Source organism: Oryctolagus cuniculus, chromosome 21 (assembly GCF_964237555.1).
Source record: "Oryctolagus cuniculus chromosome 21, mOryCun1.1, whole genome shotgun sequence".
NCBI classification, from domain to species: domain Eukaryota; kingdom Metazoa; phylum Chordata; class Mammalia; order Lagomorpha; family Leporidae; genus Oryctolagus; species Oryctolagus cuniculus.
The window spans coordinates 9,775,867-9,789,515 of NC_091452.1; the positions used below are offsets into that span (position 1 = coordinate 9,775,867).

A 13,649-nucleotide genomic window follows, 5' to 3' on the forward strand; every position below is an offset into this window, starting at 1 on the left:
TTTGAGAGTGTGTCGGTCAGCTGGGACTTGCCCTGGCCATGAGCGTCTGCGGTGTCCTCCTCATTCCTGGGCAGCGCCGCCCTCGCTCAGGAAGAGCTGCCCCAGATCCAGAGCAGCCGGGACTTGCAGCGCAGCGTCAGAAAGCAGGGCCTTTGCTGCTGCAGAGCCGGCAGGGGAGAGGCTGGGAGGAGACACTGCAGAGTTGCTCCGCGGAGCGGCCAGATGCCATAGGGAGGCAGCAGTCCCATCAGAGGCCTGGTGTTGGAGCCGGCCCAGGTGGTTACCGCTGTCTTAATTATTCATGGCGTCCAAGCGGAGAGGCCGTCTGTCCGACAGCCCTTCTCAACTTCTCTCTCCTTCTGGAGTCACAGCCACGAGTTGGGGGGGGGGGGGTTAGCAGGAGCTTTTTTATCTATTTATTATCAGCGTGTTTATCACACCCTTTATTTATTGAAATTTTCAAACAGACCCATTAGTGGAGAAAATAGTATAGTAACCCCCGCCTTAACACCTGCTGACATTTCATTAATTTTGTTTTTTCCCTCTCTATCCCCTCCGTGGCCTGGCCCTGTCCAGCACACACACTCGGCCGTGTTTTTAAAAGTAAACAATGGCACAGCTTGTTCTGGCCTCGGTGGTCAGTGGCATCAGTTATTTTCCCCTCTGGCACTTTGGCCCTGTTGCTCAGAGCCGTGCAGGCAGAATGGTCATTGGAGCATTGTCCCGGGGCCCACAGATGACTCGCCCTACCAGCGATGCTTTTGCTCCACTTTCTTCCTTTACTTTTTAAAAAATAAATTATTTATTTTCGTTTATTTGAAAGGCAGAGAAAGAAAAACAGAGCTCTCCCATCTGCTGGTTCACTTCTCAGATGCGGGCAACAGCTAGGCTGGGCCCAGCTGAAGCCAGGAGCCGGACCCAATCCAAGTCTCCTGTGTGGGTGGCAGGGACCCAAGTACTTGAGTCATCACTTGCTGTCTCCTAGAGTGCCCGTTAGCAGGAAGCTGGATTGGGGTCAGGGCCGGGACTCGAGCCCAGGCAATCTGATATGGGATGGAGACATCCCTAGTGGTGACAAATAACCACCCATATTTATTTAATATTTGAGGGCTAGCTAGAGAGAGAGACACACACATAAATATATATATAGAGATCTCCTGTCCGCTGATTCACTCCCCCAATTGCCTACAATGGTCAGGGCCGGACTAAGGTTGAAGTAGGGAGCCAGGAACGCAGCCCAAGTCTCCCATACAGGAGACAGGAATCCAGTTATTGGAGCCATCATCACTGCCTCCTGTGATGTGCATTAGCAGGAAGCAGCAGTCAGGCACCAGAGCTGGGACTGAACCCAGGCACTCAGGGTGGGATGCAGGTGTCTTTTTTTTTTTTTTTTTTTTAAGATTTGTTTATTTATTTATTTGAAAGAGTTAGAGAAAGAGAGAGAGAGAGAGAGAAAGAGATCTTTTGGTTTATTCCCCAAATACCTGCAACGGCTGGGGCTGGGCCAGGCTGAAGCCAAGAGCAAGGAACCAGGAGCTTCTTCCAGGTCTCCCACGTAGGTGCAGGGGCCCAAGCATTTGGGCCATTTTCTGCTACTTTCCCAGGGTCGGAAGTGGAGCAGCCGGGACTTGAACCAGCACTCATATGGGTTACTGGCACTGCAGGCAGCAGAAGATGTGAATGTCTTAACCAAAGTCTTTTTTTTTTTTTTTGACAGGCAGAATGGACAGTGAGAGAGAGAAAGGTCTTCCTTTACCGTTGGTTCACCCTTCAATGGCCGCTGTGGCCAGTGCACCGCGCTGATCCAAAGCCAGGAGCCAGGTGCTTCTCCTGGTCTCCCATGCGGGTGCAGGGCCCAAGGACCTGGGCCATCCTCTACTACCTTCCCGGGCCACAGCAGAGAGCTGGCCTGGAAGAGGGGCAACTGGGACAGAATCCAGTGTCCCAACCGGGACTAGAACCTGGTGTGCCAGTGCCGCAGGCGGAGGATTAGCCTAGTGAGCCACGGCACCGGCCTTAATCAAAGTCTTAACAACCACCGTTACAACCCCTGCCTCTTTTTTTTTTTTTTTTTTTTTTGAAGATTTATTTATTTATTTGAAAGTCAAAGTTACACAGAGAGAGAGAGAGAGAGAGAGAGAGGTCTTCCATCCAGTGGTTCACTCCCCAATTGGCCACAATGGCCAGAGCTGTGCCGATCTGAAGCCAGGAGCCAGGAGCTTCCTCCGGGTCTCCCACGCGGGTGCAGGGGCCCAAAGACTTGGGCCATCTTCTACTGCTATTCCAGGCCATAGCAGAGAGCTGGATGGGAAGTGGAGCAGCCGGGTCTCGAACCTGCACCCATATGGGATGCCAGAGCTTCAGGCCAGGGTGTTAACCTGCTGAGCTACAGCACTGGCCCCAACCCCTGGCTCTTTTCAGTCACTTCCTTTCATGAAATTCTAGTCAGCAGCCAGCTCCAGCGATTTGCAATTGGAAGGCTTTAGAAGCCTATGGGAGTCTATTTTGGTCATCACAGTGACTGGGCCTTTTGCTAAAGCCATTTAGGTTGACAGGGTTTCAGAGGTGGGGAGCAAGCAAAGCATGTTCAATCAGTGGTCAGAAATATAAGGGAGGTTCTGCGTAGTGAAAACTTGCCCCACCCGTGGTTGGTAGTGCCTCTACACAGCATGGATCAACATGGATTTTCTCTGGGTGTTTCTTAAGGTTTAGTGGTTAGTTGTGGTCTGTGGCTTTTGATCTGCATGCTCTCGCGTGATCAGGTACTGTAATTATGCTCGGATCCCTTTTGATGGTATTACTTAGGGAAATGCGGTATTTTTCAGTCTGTATCCAGCTGCCCATTGTCTTTTTTTGCTGCCTGTCTTGAGCCCTTTCATCAGGGAGGCCCAGTGGGGAGTGGGGATGGAAACGCAGTGACATTCAGCTTGACAGGTCCTTAGCAGCTTTCTGTGCCCCAGGGGCTGCTGGGGAGTGGAAGGTTCTGCAAGATAAGCCCTAGCAAATGAGATCTTCCTGGAGGCCAGAAATGGTCTCCTGACTCCTGGGGGCCGGCAGCCTGGTGGGGCTGGGGGAGAGTTTCCCGAGCAGATGGGAGCCCCGTGCAGTTGGGGCCTCTGTGGGCAAAGCGGGGAAGTCACAGCTTCCATGCCTTTTACTGTTGGCCTCACTCTAGACGGATGGCAGCTTTCCACCGAGGGGGATGAAGCCTGTTTGGGCAGTGTGGGCTTTGCGGCACAGATGAGGGTGGTCTGGGCACCAGGGAAGGAGCTAGTTAGATGCGCTCGGGAGACGTGCACTGTTAGGCGTTGTGAATCTGCGATGACTGCCAGCCACAGCTGTGCCTGATGCCCGTCAGGCCCCAGTGTCTCCTTCCTGTGGAGATGGTGGTTCTTGGTGCTACCTGTTAAAGTAGGTAACATTGGCTTTACATATGAGAAGTAGTTTTCTCTTTATTCTTTATCCAGTTCTTGTGTTGATGCCTGGGAGAAGGTATTGATATGTCTTTTTGTTTTTTATTTTTTTAACATTTATTTATTTATTTATTTGAAAGAGTCACTGGAGAAAGAGAGAGAATCTTCCATCTGTTGATTTACTCCCCAATGGCTGCAATGGCTGTGGGTAGGCCGGGGCCTGCAGTGCCCGACCATCCCCAGGCCAGTCTGTGCTTGGTGTACCCCTCCCTCCCTGCTTCTCTCTCCCCTCTCCCTTCCTTCGTTCATTCAGCAAACACATTTTGAGTGCTGGGCACTGTGTTGCATGTGGCTGGACATGTGAGGACTGAGCTGGGGTTCTGTGGGAGAAGTGCACTCAGGGAGCTTGGTACTGCAGATGATGTGCTAAGTACCACGTGCCACAGAGGAGGCTAGTGCGTGGCCGAGTGGGTTAGAGAAAGCTCCTTAGGGAGGAACTGTTTAAGAAAAAAGAAAATAAAACTACTCAGAGGTGCTGCAGGGGGAGAGGGAATTCCAGGCAGCAGGGCCTGGCACATCAGAGGAGTCAGGTGACGCCAAGACCCTGTGTGTCATTAGCGTGGCTGGGCAGGGGCAGCACTCCTCAGACTGTAGTGTACACTTGAATCCCTTGGAAATCTTGACTGAGTAAACCTGGGGCCTCCCAGGCGGTGCTGGCTGGCTGCTGGTGTGTAGACACACGAGGACTAGCAGAGTATGGAGTTCATGTACTACTACTACTACTAACGTAACAGCCACAGCCAGCGTCTGCGTACACGGTTCGTGGTATTCCTGGCTCTGTGTGCAACTTACATGCATCTCATTGAACCCTTACACCGACCCTATACATAGAGAAACAGGATCATCCCCATTCATACTTGGGGAGACTGAGGGACAGACAGGCTGGGTGGCACAACAAAGCAGAGGGGGCTGCGGTTAGAGACAGGCCCCAGGTAACAGCTGTGAGGAGGTCTCGTGTGTTGTGCTGAAAAGCTTGGACTTAATCTTGAAGGAGGAAGTTGGACGATGATTAACAGGGGGGACTGGAGGACCTTTTTTCTTTTTTAAGATTTATTTATTTGAAAGGCAGAATGATAGAAAGGGAGAGATAGAGAAAGAGATTTTCCATCCACTGGTTCATTCCCTAAATAGTTGTGATGGCTGGGCCTGGGTCAGCCTGAAGCCAGGAGGCTGGCACTCCACCCAGTTCTTCCATGTGGGGGCAGGGCCCCAGGTACTTGGAGCATCCTCCACTTCTTTCCCAGGAGCAATAGCAGGAGCTGGATCAGAAGCAGAGTGGCTGAGACTTGAACTGGCGCTCTGGGTAGGGGATGCCGGCACTGCAAGTCGTGGCTTAACTTGCAGTGCCACGCCGACCCTGGAAGTTCACTTTCCATAGCAATTGCTCTGCCCGTGTGCCCCCCACAAGGGAAGCATCCTGTGAAGTTTGGTTCATCAGTGAGGACCTGGATGCCTGACTGCTGAGTTTGTTTCAATCAAGTCATTTACGACTTCCAGACTCTACCCCTTATTACTGTAGTTTTTGGTTGATGTTTCACTTCATCATCTTGGTTAATATTTAAGTGACTGATTCAGCATAGCATTTGAGTTTATTTTTGAACCTCACCTTAATGACCTGCCTAAAAGTCAGGAACGAAGCTTCTTCCTGCAGAGCAGCATTGCCTGGTAAGACCGGCTTGCAGTTGACGGAAATGACAACGTGGAGTCTTTGATCATCCAATCTGAGCTCATTTAAAGGTTTAGATGACCATTTCATTGTCAGAGTTCTCCATGCCTTGTATTTTTTCCTGTGTGGGTTTTAGCTATCTAAACACTTTCGTTATGAGCTGCGTGTCAAGATTGATTATCACATTTTGAAACCAAGTCGAACACCGGTTTAAAACCCTGACTTTTCTACCTGTCTGTGAAATTCAGACAAATGAAAAGGGAATAAGACAGGGCTGTGTGTTGTGAATTACTGCCTCTGTCTCTCCTTATCAGAATGTTTGAGAGGTAGCCATCTTAGCTTATGTAAAGATTGTTTTTCCCTTCAGCGAGCCTTTTACTTTGTTGAATTGCCAGTTTGAGATTCGCCATTAAAAACCAGGGTTGGTGGAAAATAGTGGTCCCTTAAGGAGGCACTCTGGCAGCTGTGACAGTGACATCCACCCCCTTGAATGTGCGCCATTCGGGCTGCTCGTGTCTGACTCTGCGGCAGGTGCCGTCTCTACTCCCCATGTCCCCTCTCCCAGTGGGCCAGCCCCTGCGGCTGTGTGGCTTGGTTTGTATTCTTTTCCTGAGTGCGTTACCACCTCCTTTTCCTGCAGAGGTGTCCTTCCTGATGCTTGCCGTGGGAGCCGAGATCTGCATCCTCCCTCTTTGGCTCTGTCCTTCCTGGATTCACTTAATCTTGCCAGGTTTTGCTGGGGGGACTTCAGGAGAGCAGGTGTCTGTGTAGACGCAGGCTGTCCACCTGTGGCACTGACTTGGGCTTTTGGCCTGGGGAGATTGCAAAGCTTCACTCATAGGGATTGTGTGCCTATCACCCAGTGGCACCAAAACCACGCTTCCATTGTGCTCCAATATCCCAGTCCAAGAGCTGGCCTGTGGCTTGTTCTGAATAAATCAATGATCCAAGTAGGTAGGTCTCAAGCTCCTCAAGAACATGGTCATATCTTATTATTTGTCTGCTCTACACCAATAGAGGTTGGCATCCCTAATCTGAAAATCCAGACCATAAGCAGAAAATTTCATACCCTGAAACTTTGTTTTATATACAAAATTATTAAAAATATTCTATAAAATTATCTTTCTGCTGTGTGTATAGGTGTATATGAAACATGTATGAGTTTTTTTATTTTTTAAGATTTATTTTATTTACTTGAAAGAGTTACAGAGAGAGAGAGAGACAGAGAGAGAGGTCTTCCATCTGCTGGTTCACTCCCCAGATGGCCGTAATGGCTGAAGCTGCACTGATCGGAAGCCAGGAGCCAGGAGCTTCTTCCGGGTCTCCCACGTGGGTGCTGGGGCCCAAGGACTTGGGCCATCTTCTACTGCTTTCCCAGGCCATAGCAGAGATCTGGATCAGAAGAGGAGCAGCCAGGACTCGAACTGGCGCCCATATGGGATGCCGGCACTTCAGGCCAGGGCTTTAACCCATTGTGCCACAGTGCTGGCCCAATGCATGGCTTTTCATGCTTGGCCTTTGGTCCTGTCCCCAAGATATCTCACTTTGTGCAAATACTACAAAGTTTGAAAAAAAACCAGATCTGAAGCCTGATCCCATACATTTTGGATAAAGATATTTGGACTCATTGGTTTTCATTCTTAATAACTGTTATCTTTAAATTGTTAAACTGCTGCCTGCAGTGCCAGCATCCAATAGTGGAATGCCAGTTTGAGTTCTGTTGCTGCACTTCCCATTGAGCTCCCTGTTAATGTACCTGGGAAAGCAGTGGAAGAAGGCCCAAGTACTTAGGTCCATGCTACCCACATAGGAGAAACAATAAAAAAGCAGAAAAGGATTTCATGATCTCACCACTCTGAAAAAGAAAAATCATTGTCATCTTTTTGGTGCAAACCCTTCAGCTGTTGTTATGTACAGAGGTGGATGCAAGCATGCAGGTCATTCCATTTGCTGTTCTAGAAGTTCGACCATTTCACCTCTGAGCGTCTTTCCAAGGCATTAAATATTGTCCTAGAATGTCTGTTTTTTAAAAAAGGTTCACTTACTTATTTGATAGGTAAAACAGCTGAGAAAGACACACACACACACACACACACACACAGAACTTTTATCTGCTGGTTCACTCTTCCATATTCCCTCAACAGCTGGAGCTAGGCCAGGCAGAAGCCATGAGCAGGAACTCCATCCAGGTCTCCTTCAAGGGTAGTGGTAACCCAATTATCTGCTGTTTCCCAGGTTCATTAGCAGGAACCTGGATATGAAATGAAGAAGGGACTCAAACCCAGGCACTCTGAGATGGAACATGGGCATCCCAACCAGTGGTGCAGCCTGCATCACACACCCACTCCTTCTAGAACCTCTTTTTAAATGACTGCAGTGTCGCTGTTGATTTCTTTCTGGGATGAGGAGTGTGGTGGGGGCAAGAGGCGTGGAGTCACCACACAGACCCCTGGGAGCCGGGTGAAAGCAGGCCTGAGGGAAGCAGCCTGCAGACTTGTTTATTTCAGTTGCTACAGCAGCTTATATAGCCAAGGCAGCCAATCTAGTCAAGGGGCGGTCTATGCCCTAACCAATCACACCCTGTTGCCAGGCAGTTTCTGAAGCCATCCAATCACAGCCTATTGCCAGGCAGACTCTGCTGTCATGTGGTTTCTGAAACCATCCAATCACAGCCTGTTGCCAGGCAGTTTCTGTTGCCAGCGGCCATCTTGGCATGGCCTTCTCATTCCACCACACTGCAGAGCATTCTTTTGTATGAATAAATGAATGATAAACATTTTTTTAAATTATAATTTATTTGAGAGAGAGATAAACACAGATAGATAGATAGAGGTCTTACCTGCTGGCTCACTCCCCAAGTGTCTGAAACAGCTAGAGCTGGGCTAGGGCTACAGCCAGGAGCCAGGAACTCAACCCAGGTCTCCCACATAGGTGGCAGGAACCCAGTTGCTTCAGCATCACTTCTTTTTTTTTTTTTTTTTTTTTTTTTTGGACAGGCAGAGTGGACAGTGAGAGAGAGACAGAGAGAAAGGTCTTCCTTTGCCGTTGGTTCACCCTCCAATCGCCACTGTGGCTGGCGCACTGCGCTGATCCGAAGCCAGGAGCCAGGTACTTATCCTGGTCTCCCCTGGGGTGCAGGGCCCAAGCACTTGGGCCATCCTCCACTGTACTCCCGGGCCACAGCAGAGAGCTGGCCTGGAAGAGGGGCAACCGGGCCAGAATCCTGCACCCCGACTGGGACTAGAACCCTGGGTGCCAGCACCGCAGGCGGAGAATTAGCCTATTGAGCCGCGGCGCTGGCCCAACATCACTTCTGCCTCCACACATGAACTGGAAGCAGGAACCAGAGTCAGAAATCGAACCCAGGCACCCGGATGCAGGAGGCAGGCATCTTGACTGTCAGAGCCGATACTCACCCTTGTGTGATACTTTCTCAGGCAGCTCTGTCCTGTTGGGTATTTTAAAATTCAACCTCTAAAATGTTTTTCTCACTGTTGATGCAGTGTTCATGAGAGTGTTCTTGTAGCCATCTCACCTGATGGTGCATTTCTGAGGATGAATTCCTTAAAGCAGAACACAGAGCCAGAGTTTGCTTTTGTGTGTGTATTGTCGGGTGACTTAATGCATAAGATTTATTTTTCTTTCTTTCTAGACACTACAACAACAGGAGTGCAAACTTCTCTACAGCCGGAAGGAGGGTCAGAGGCAAGAAAATAAAAACAAAAATAGATATAAAAACATCCTGCCTTGTAAGTATTCACATCTGCTGCAGGCTGGTCACTGTAGCTCAGACACTGTGATGTGTCCCTGTCACTCCTCCTGGAGGGCGGGTGCTCTTGTTAGCAGATCCGAGACCTGAGCCTCTTAATTATGAGCAGTTTGTAAAACAGTCTCCAGTGGTGGGGATTGAAGGACTCATTCAGTGAGCTCCTGTCCTGCTGATGACAGAGTAAAATCGCCTCTAGGAGGCTTTGGCTGTGGTCATTCCCTTCTGCAAATTAACTGATTGATTGATTTTCTGTCTGCCCAAGAGGCTTGTGATCTCCTAGCGCCAGGCCACTGCCATGAGCCTCAGGGATCCGAGTTTGTGTCTTTGCTCCACGTACCCAGCTTGTGGGTCTTGGATGAGGTGCCCCTCCTTTCTGGCCTCTGTCCCCTCGCTGGGAAGCAGCAGGCTCCTGCTGTGCTCGCTGATCGCTGTGCTCACCTATGCTGGGCCCAGAGGAAGCGCTGTTGGTCTGCGGTTACTGTTGTGGCGCACCCGAGGCAGGCAGCTTTATAAAGAAACCAGGTTTATTTTGGCCCAGGGTTCTGAAGGTCCAGGGCTGAGGGGCTGGGTCGGGTGAGAGCTTTGCTGCTTGGCAGAGTCCTGAGCAGGTTCGTCTCGTGGCAGTAGACAGGGAGTGTGTGTGTGTGCGTGTGCGTGTGTGTGTGTATGTGTGTGCGTGTGCATGCGTGTGCGTGTGTGGCCTGCTCTCTCTCCTTCTTACAAAGCCTCCAGGATTCAGTCACGGAGGCTCCACCCTGGTGCCCTCCCAGGGACCCCGCATGTAAACACCATAGTCCGATTAAGTTTCCAGCCCTCCAGACCTCACAGTGGGGGTTGAATTTAACAAGGGGCTCTTGGGGATTGACTTAGACCATCCAGACCATGGCAAGGACCTTGGACATATTCAGAAGGCTGTACCTCCTGTAACACCACATGCAACTAGACAGAGTCCAAGCTGAGCCATGACGGGGCAGGCCTTGGGGAGGGCTCCAGAATGGCCCAAACAAGTTGTAGCCTGCCTCTCCCAAGGGCTAGGTCCGCACCCAACCCTTTGCATCTGGACCCCACTTGATCCATGCTGCATACAGGAAGGAGGTGTTCTTATCATCCCCATCTCAGGCTGTTTGGTCAGGGTTGCAATGAGAGTTAGTGCAGAGCCAGCACTGCCACTGGTTTCATGCTCTTACGCAGGCTGGGCTGTGCAGGACAGGGCACAGAGGGAAGGGAAGGGAAGGGAAGGGAAGGAGCGTTCTGAAGTTCTCTTTGTTTATATCCTTTAAGAGAAAAAAACTTGAAAATTGTGATACCTAGGTTGATGGCAGTGTGTGCATAGTGTATTTATCCAATGAAACAATAAGGCTTATTTGTGTATATATCATACACGTATGTGTATTAGTTTCAATGTTCTAAAGCTTTTGATTGGGGTACATGATCAAAGTGATAGAGTATTGCTGACATCTCATCCGGTCAGAGCTGTCTGGTCAGATGTTGTAGACCCAACCTGTGTGTGTGTGTATGTGTGTGTGTGTGAGAGAGAGAGACAGAGAGAGAGAGAGAAACCTAGTCCTTCTCCTGCATGTGTGTGTGCCTCTGTGTGGTGTGTGTTTATCACATCCACGTGGTGTGAGCACATGTGGAGGAGGGAAGTGAAGGCTTTTCCAGCACGAAACAAGGCAGCTAGGAGCTAGTGGAGAGGCAGTGTGAGCCGCAGCACGACCCTAACGACTGCGGGAGGCCTCGTCCTTTTCACGTTCAAGTTTACAGTTCTACTTAGGGGGTCCAGTGGTACTCATTAGTGAGACACTGGATGCCGAAAAGATGAAGAGAACAGCAGTGTGCAGTATCTAACATCTTTTTCTCCCTTAAACTTCCCCGACTGATGTTTCCTCTAACATTTTTTTAAAAAAGATGAAGAGTCTGAAACCAAAGAATATACATGTTACTGATCCTTTTTCTAAGACATGTTGCTTTACACAGAACACTCACGTTATGGATTGATTAATCAAGTTTTAAAATACTTATTTATTTATTTATTTGCGAGGGCGAGAGAGAAAGACATATGGAGATAGAAAGACAGATATCTTCAGCTGGGCCAGGCCAAAGCCAGGAGCCAGGAACTCTTCTGATCTCCCATGTGGGTGCAGGGACTCACGTACTTGGGCCATCCTCTGCTGTCTCCCAGATGCACTAGTAGGAAGCTGGATTGGAAGTGGAATAGCCACTATTTGATTCAGTTTGGAGTCAGACATCCGGAGCAGCAGCTTAGCCTGCTGCACCACAATGCCCGCCACAGATTTTTATACCAAGATTGTGTTTGTACAGCTTTGGTCAGCGGAAAGTGGCAGGGGTTGTCATTCTGGTGCAGCCAAGTAAGCTGCTGTGTGTGACACTGGCATCCCGTAGGATCACTGTTTCAAGTCCAGGCTGTTCCACTTGCAATACAGCTCCTTGCTAATGTTCCTGAGAAGGCAGCGGAGGATGACCGCTGCTGCCCACATGGGAGACTCAGGTGAGTTCCAGGCTCCTGGCTTTAGCCGGCCCCAGTCCTGGCCGTTGCAGCTGTTTGAGGAGTAAACCAGTGGATGGAAGGTATCTCTCCCCCTCTATCCCCTTAACCGTCTTTCAGATAAACAAATACACCTCAAAAAAAAAAAAAAAAAAAAAAAAAAAAAAAAAAAAAAAAAAAAAAAAAAGGAAGCTATCAGAATTTTGTTTTCCAGACACTATATTTTGTTCTGTTCCATGAAAACTATTATGGAAAATTTCAAATATATTTAAAAGTAGACAGAACCTGTGCATACCTGTCACCCTCCGTCAGCAGTGATCAGCTCATGCCCAATCTTATTTTGTTTATACTCTGATCTACTCCTCAAGTTATTTTGAAGCAAATCTCAGACATTATGGCATTTATCTGAACTTTACTCTTTTTTTTTTTTTTAAAAAGAAATCTCTTGGTTTCAGAATATTTTGGATTGATCAGAAGTTATAAAAATAGTATGGAGGGCCCCCATGCACCCATCCCCACTGTCCCTCGTGAGAAGTGCTGTTGACCCCTAGTATGTTACTAGGCACGGGGAGCTGTAGAGGAAGCATTGTCAGGCTCATGGGGCATTTACCGTTGTGCTTATTGGGGTTTAATTTTTTTGTGGCTTTATCATTAAATGAACAAAACTTAGATGAGTGTGTGGCGTGGCTGCTGTGAACTGGTGTGTCTTGAAGCAGTCTGTGTTCCAAGGTGACAGTGGTCTCCCTCTCTTCCAGTTGACCACACCAGGGTCGTCCTGCATGACGGGGATCCCAACGAGCCTGCTTCGGATTACATCAACGCAAACATCATCATGGTAAACTTGGCCGTTCATGATGTTCTCTGACCACATGTTGCCAGCAGGTTTCTGTACTGCAAATCCTTCCTTGTGTCCTGAAAGCAATATTCGAATGTCTGAAGGATTTTCTTCCTACATTCTAGCCTGAATTTGAAACCAAGTGCAACAATTCAAAGCCCAGGAAGAGTTACATTGCCACGCAAGGATGCCTGCAGAACACGGTGAACGACTTCTGGCGGATGGTGTTCCAGGAGAACTCCCGTGTGATCGTCATGACAACGAAAGAGGTGGAACGGGGAAAGGTACATTCTGTAATGTTTTCTCACAAGGTTTTATTTATTTGAAAGGAAGAATTACACAGAGGGAGAGGCAGAGCAGAGAGAGAGAGAAGTCTTCCGTTTGCTCGTTCACTCCCCAATGGCTGCAATGACCAGATCTGGGCCAGACTGAAGCCAGGAGCCAGGAGCTTCCTCAGGTCTCCTACATGTGTGCAGGGGTCCAAGCACTCGGACCACCTTCTGCTGCTTTCCCAGGCACATTAGCAGGGAACTGGATCAGAAGTGGAGCAGCTGGGACTCGAACTGGTGCCCGTATGGGATGCTGGTGCTGGAGGCCGGGGCTTTAACCCACTGAGCCACAGCGCTGGCCCCAGTTTATAATGCCTGTGTGCTAATGTCCTTGTGTGCTAATACTGTTATATGTATCATTTCATTTTTCCAGTTTTTTAGTTGTCCAAGGTGGGAGGGTAACTCGCAACCACAATGGATAAGGGCTTTAAGGAAGCCTGTGATGAGAGCCTTGAGGAGTAGTGGGTTCACTGCTCAAGTCAGCTCTCTGTATGAAGACTTTGAATCATCTAAACTGTGTGTTCATGTAAATATTCCCACATTACAGTTAAGCTTGAAATCGCCCGTATCATCCTTCTCTGTCCCCTCCTCCAGCCTAGAATCCTGTTCTCGGTTTGAAGTGTCATTTCTACACTGTTGATGCATACTGGCATCTCATTCTATCGAGCAATTGCGTGATACTCTGGTGGGGATGGACCATAATTTATTTAACCGTCACGCCGTAGATAGGCAATTAAGTGTGCCGGTTTTTGCTCCTGCAGGCGGTACTGAAGTGAACACAGTCTCGTTCTCGTCTCCACGTGCACATGGCGAGTGTTTCTCTAGCTTAGATGTCAAGAAGGAGTGCTGGGTCATCCGATGTGCGTGCTGTCCGTTTTCAGGCAGTTACAAAGCTCGTGTTAAGAGAGCAACTGCTAGGCCGGCGCCGCAGCTCACTAGGCTAATCCTCTGCCTTGTGGCGCCAGCACACCGGGTTCTAGTCCCGGTCGGGGCGCCGGATTCTGTCCCGGTTGCCCCTCTTCCAGGCCAGCTCTCTGCTGTGGCCAGGGAGTGCAGTGGAGGATGGCCCAG

General features: G+C 49.3%; 1 protein-coding gene across 4 annotated transcripts in view; it reads left to right on the forward strand.

Annotated features, from left to right (window-relative positions):
• The window catches only part of PTPN11 (protein tyrosine phosphatase non-receptor type 11), a 93,175-nt gene that overhangs the window by 59,594 nt on the left and 19,932 nt on the right, over window positions 1-13,649 (forward strand). For all 4 annotated transcript variants that reach the window (XM_008272268.4, XM_008272270.4, XM_008272269.4 and 1 more), the window contains exons 7-9: window positions 8,792-8,888; window positions 12,170-12,249; window positions 12,375-12,533. In XM_008272268.4, coding sequence (XP_008270490.1) covers window positions 8,792-8,888; window positions 12,170-12,249; window positions 12,375-12,533 — 336 coding nt within the window. The remainder of the gene's footprint in view (window positions 1-8,791; window positions 8,889-12,169; window positions 12,250-12,374; window positions 12,534-13,649) is intronic.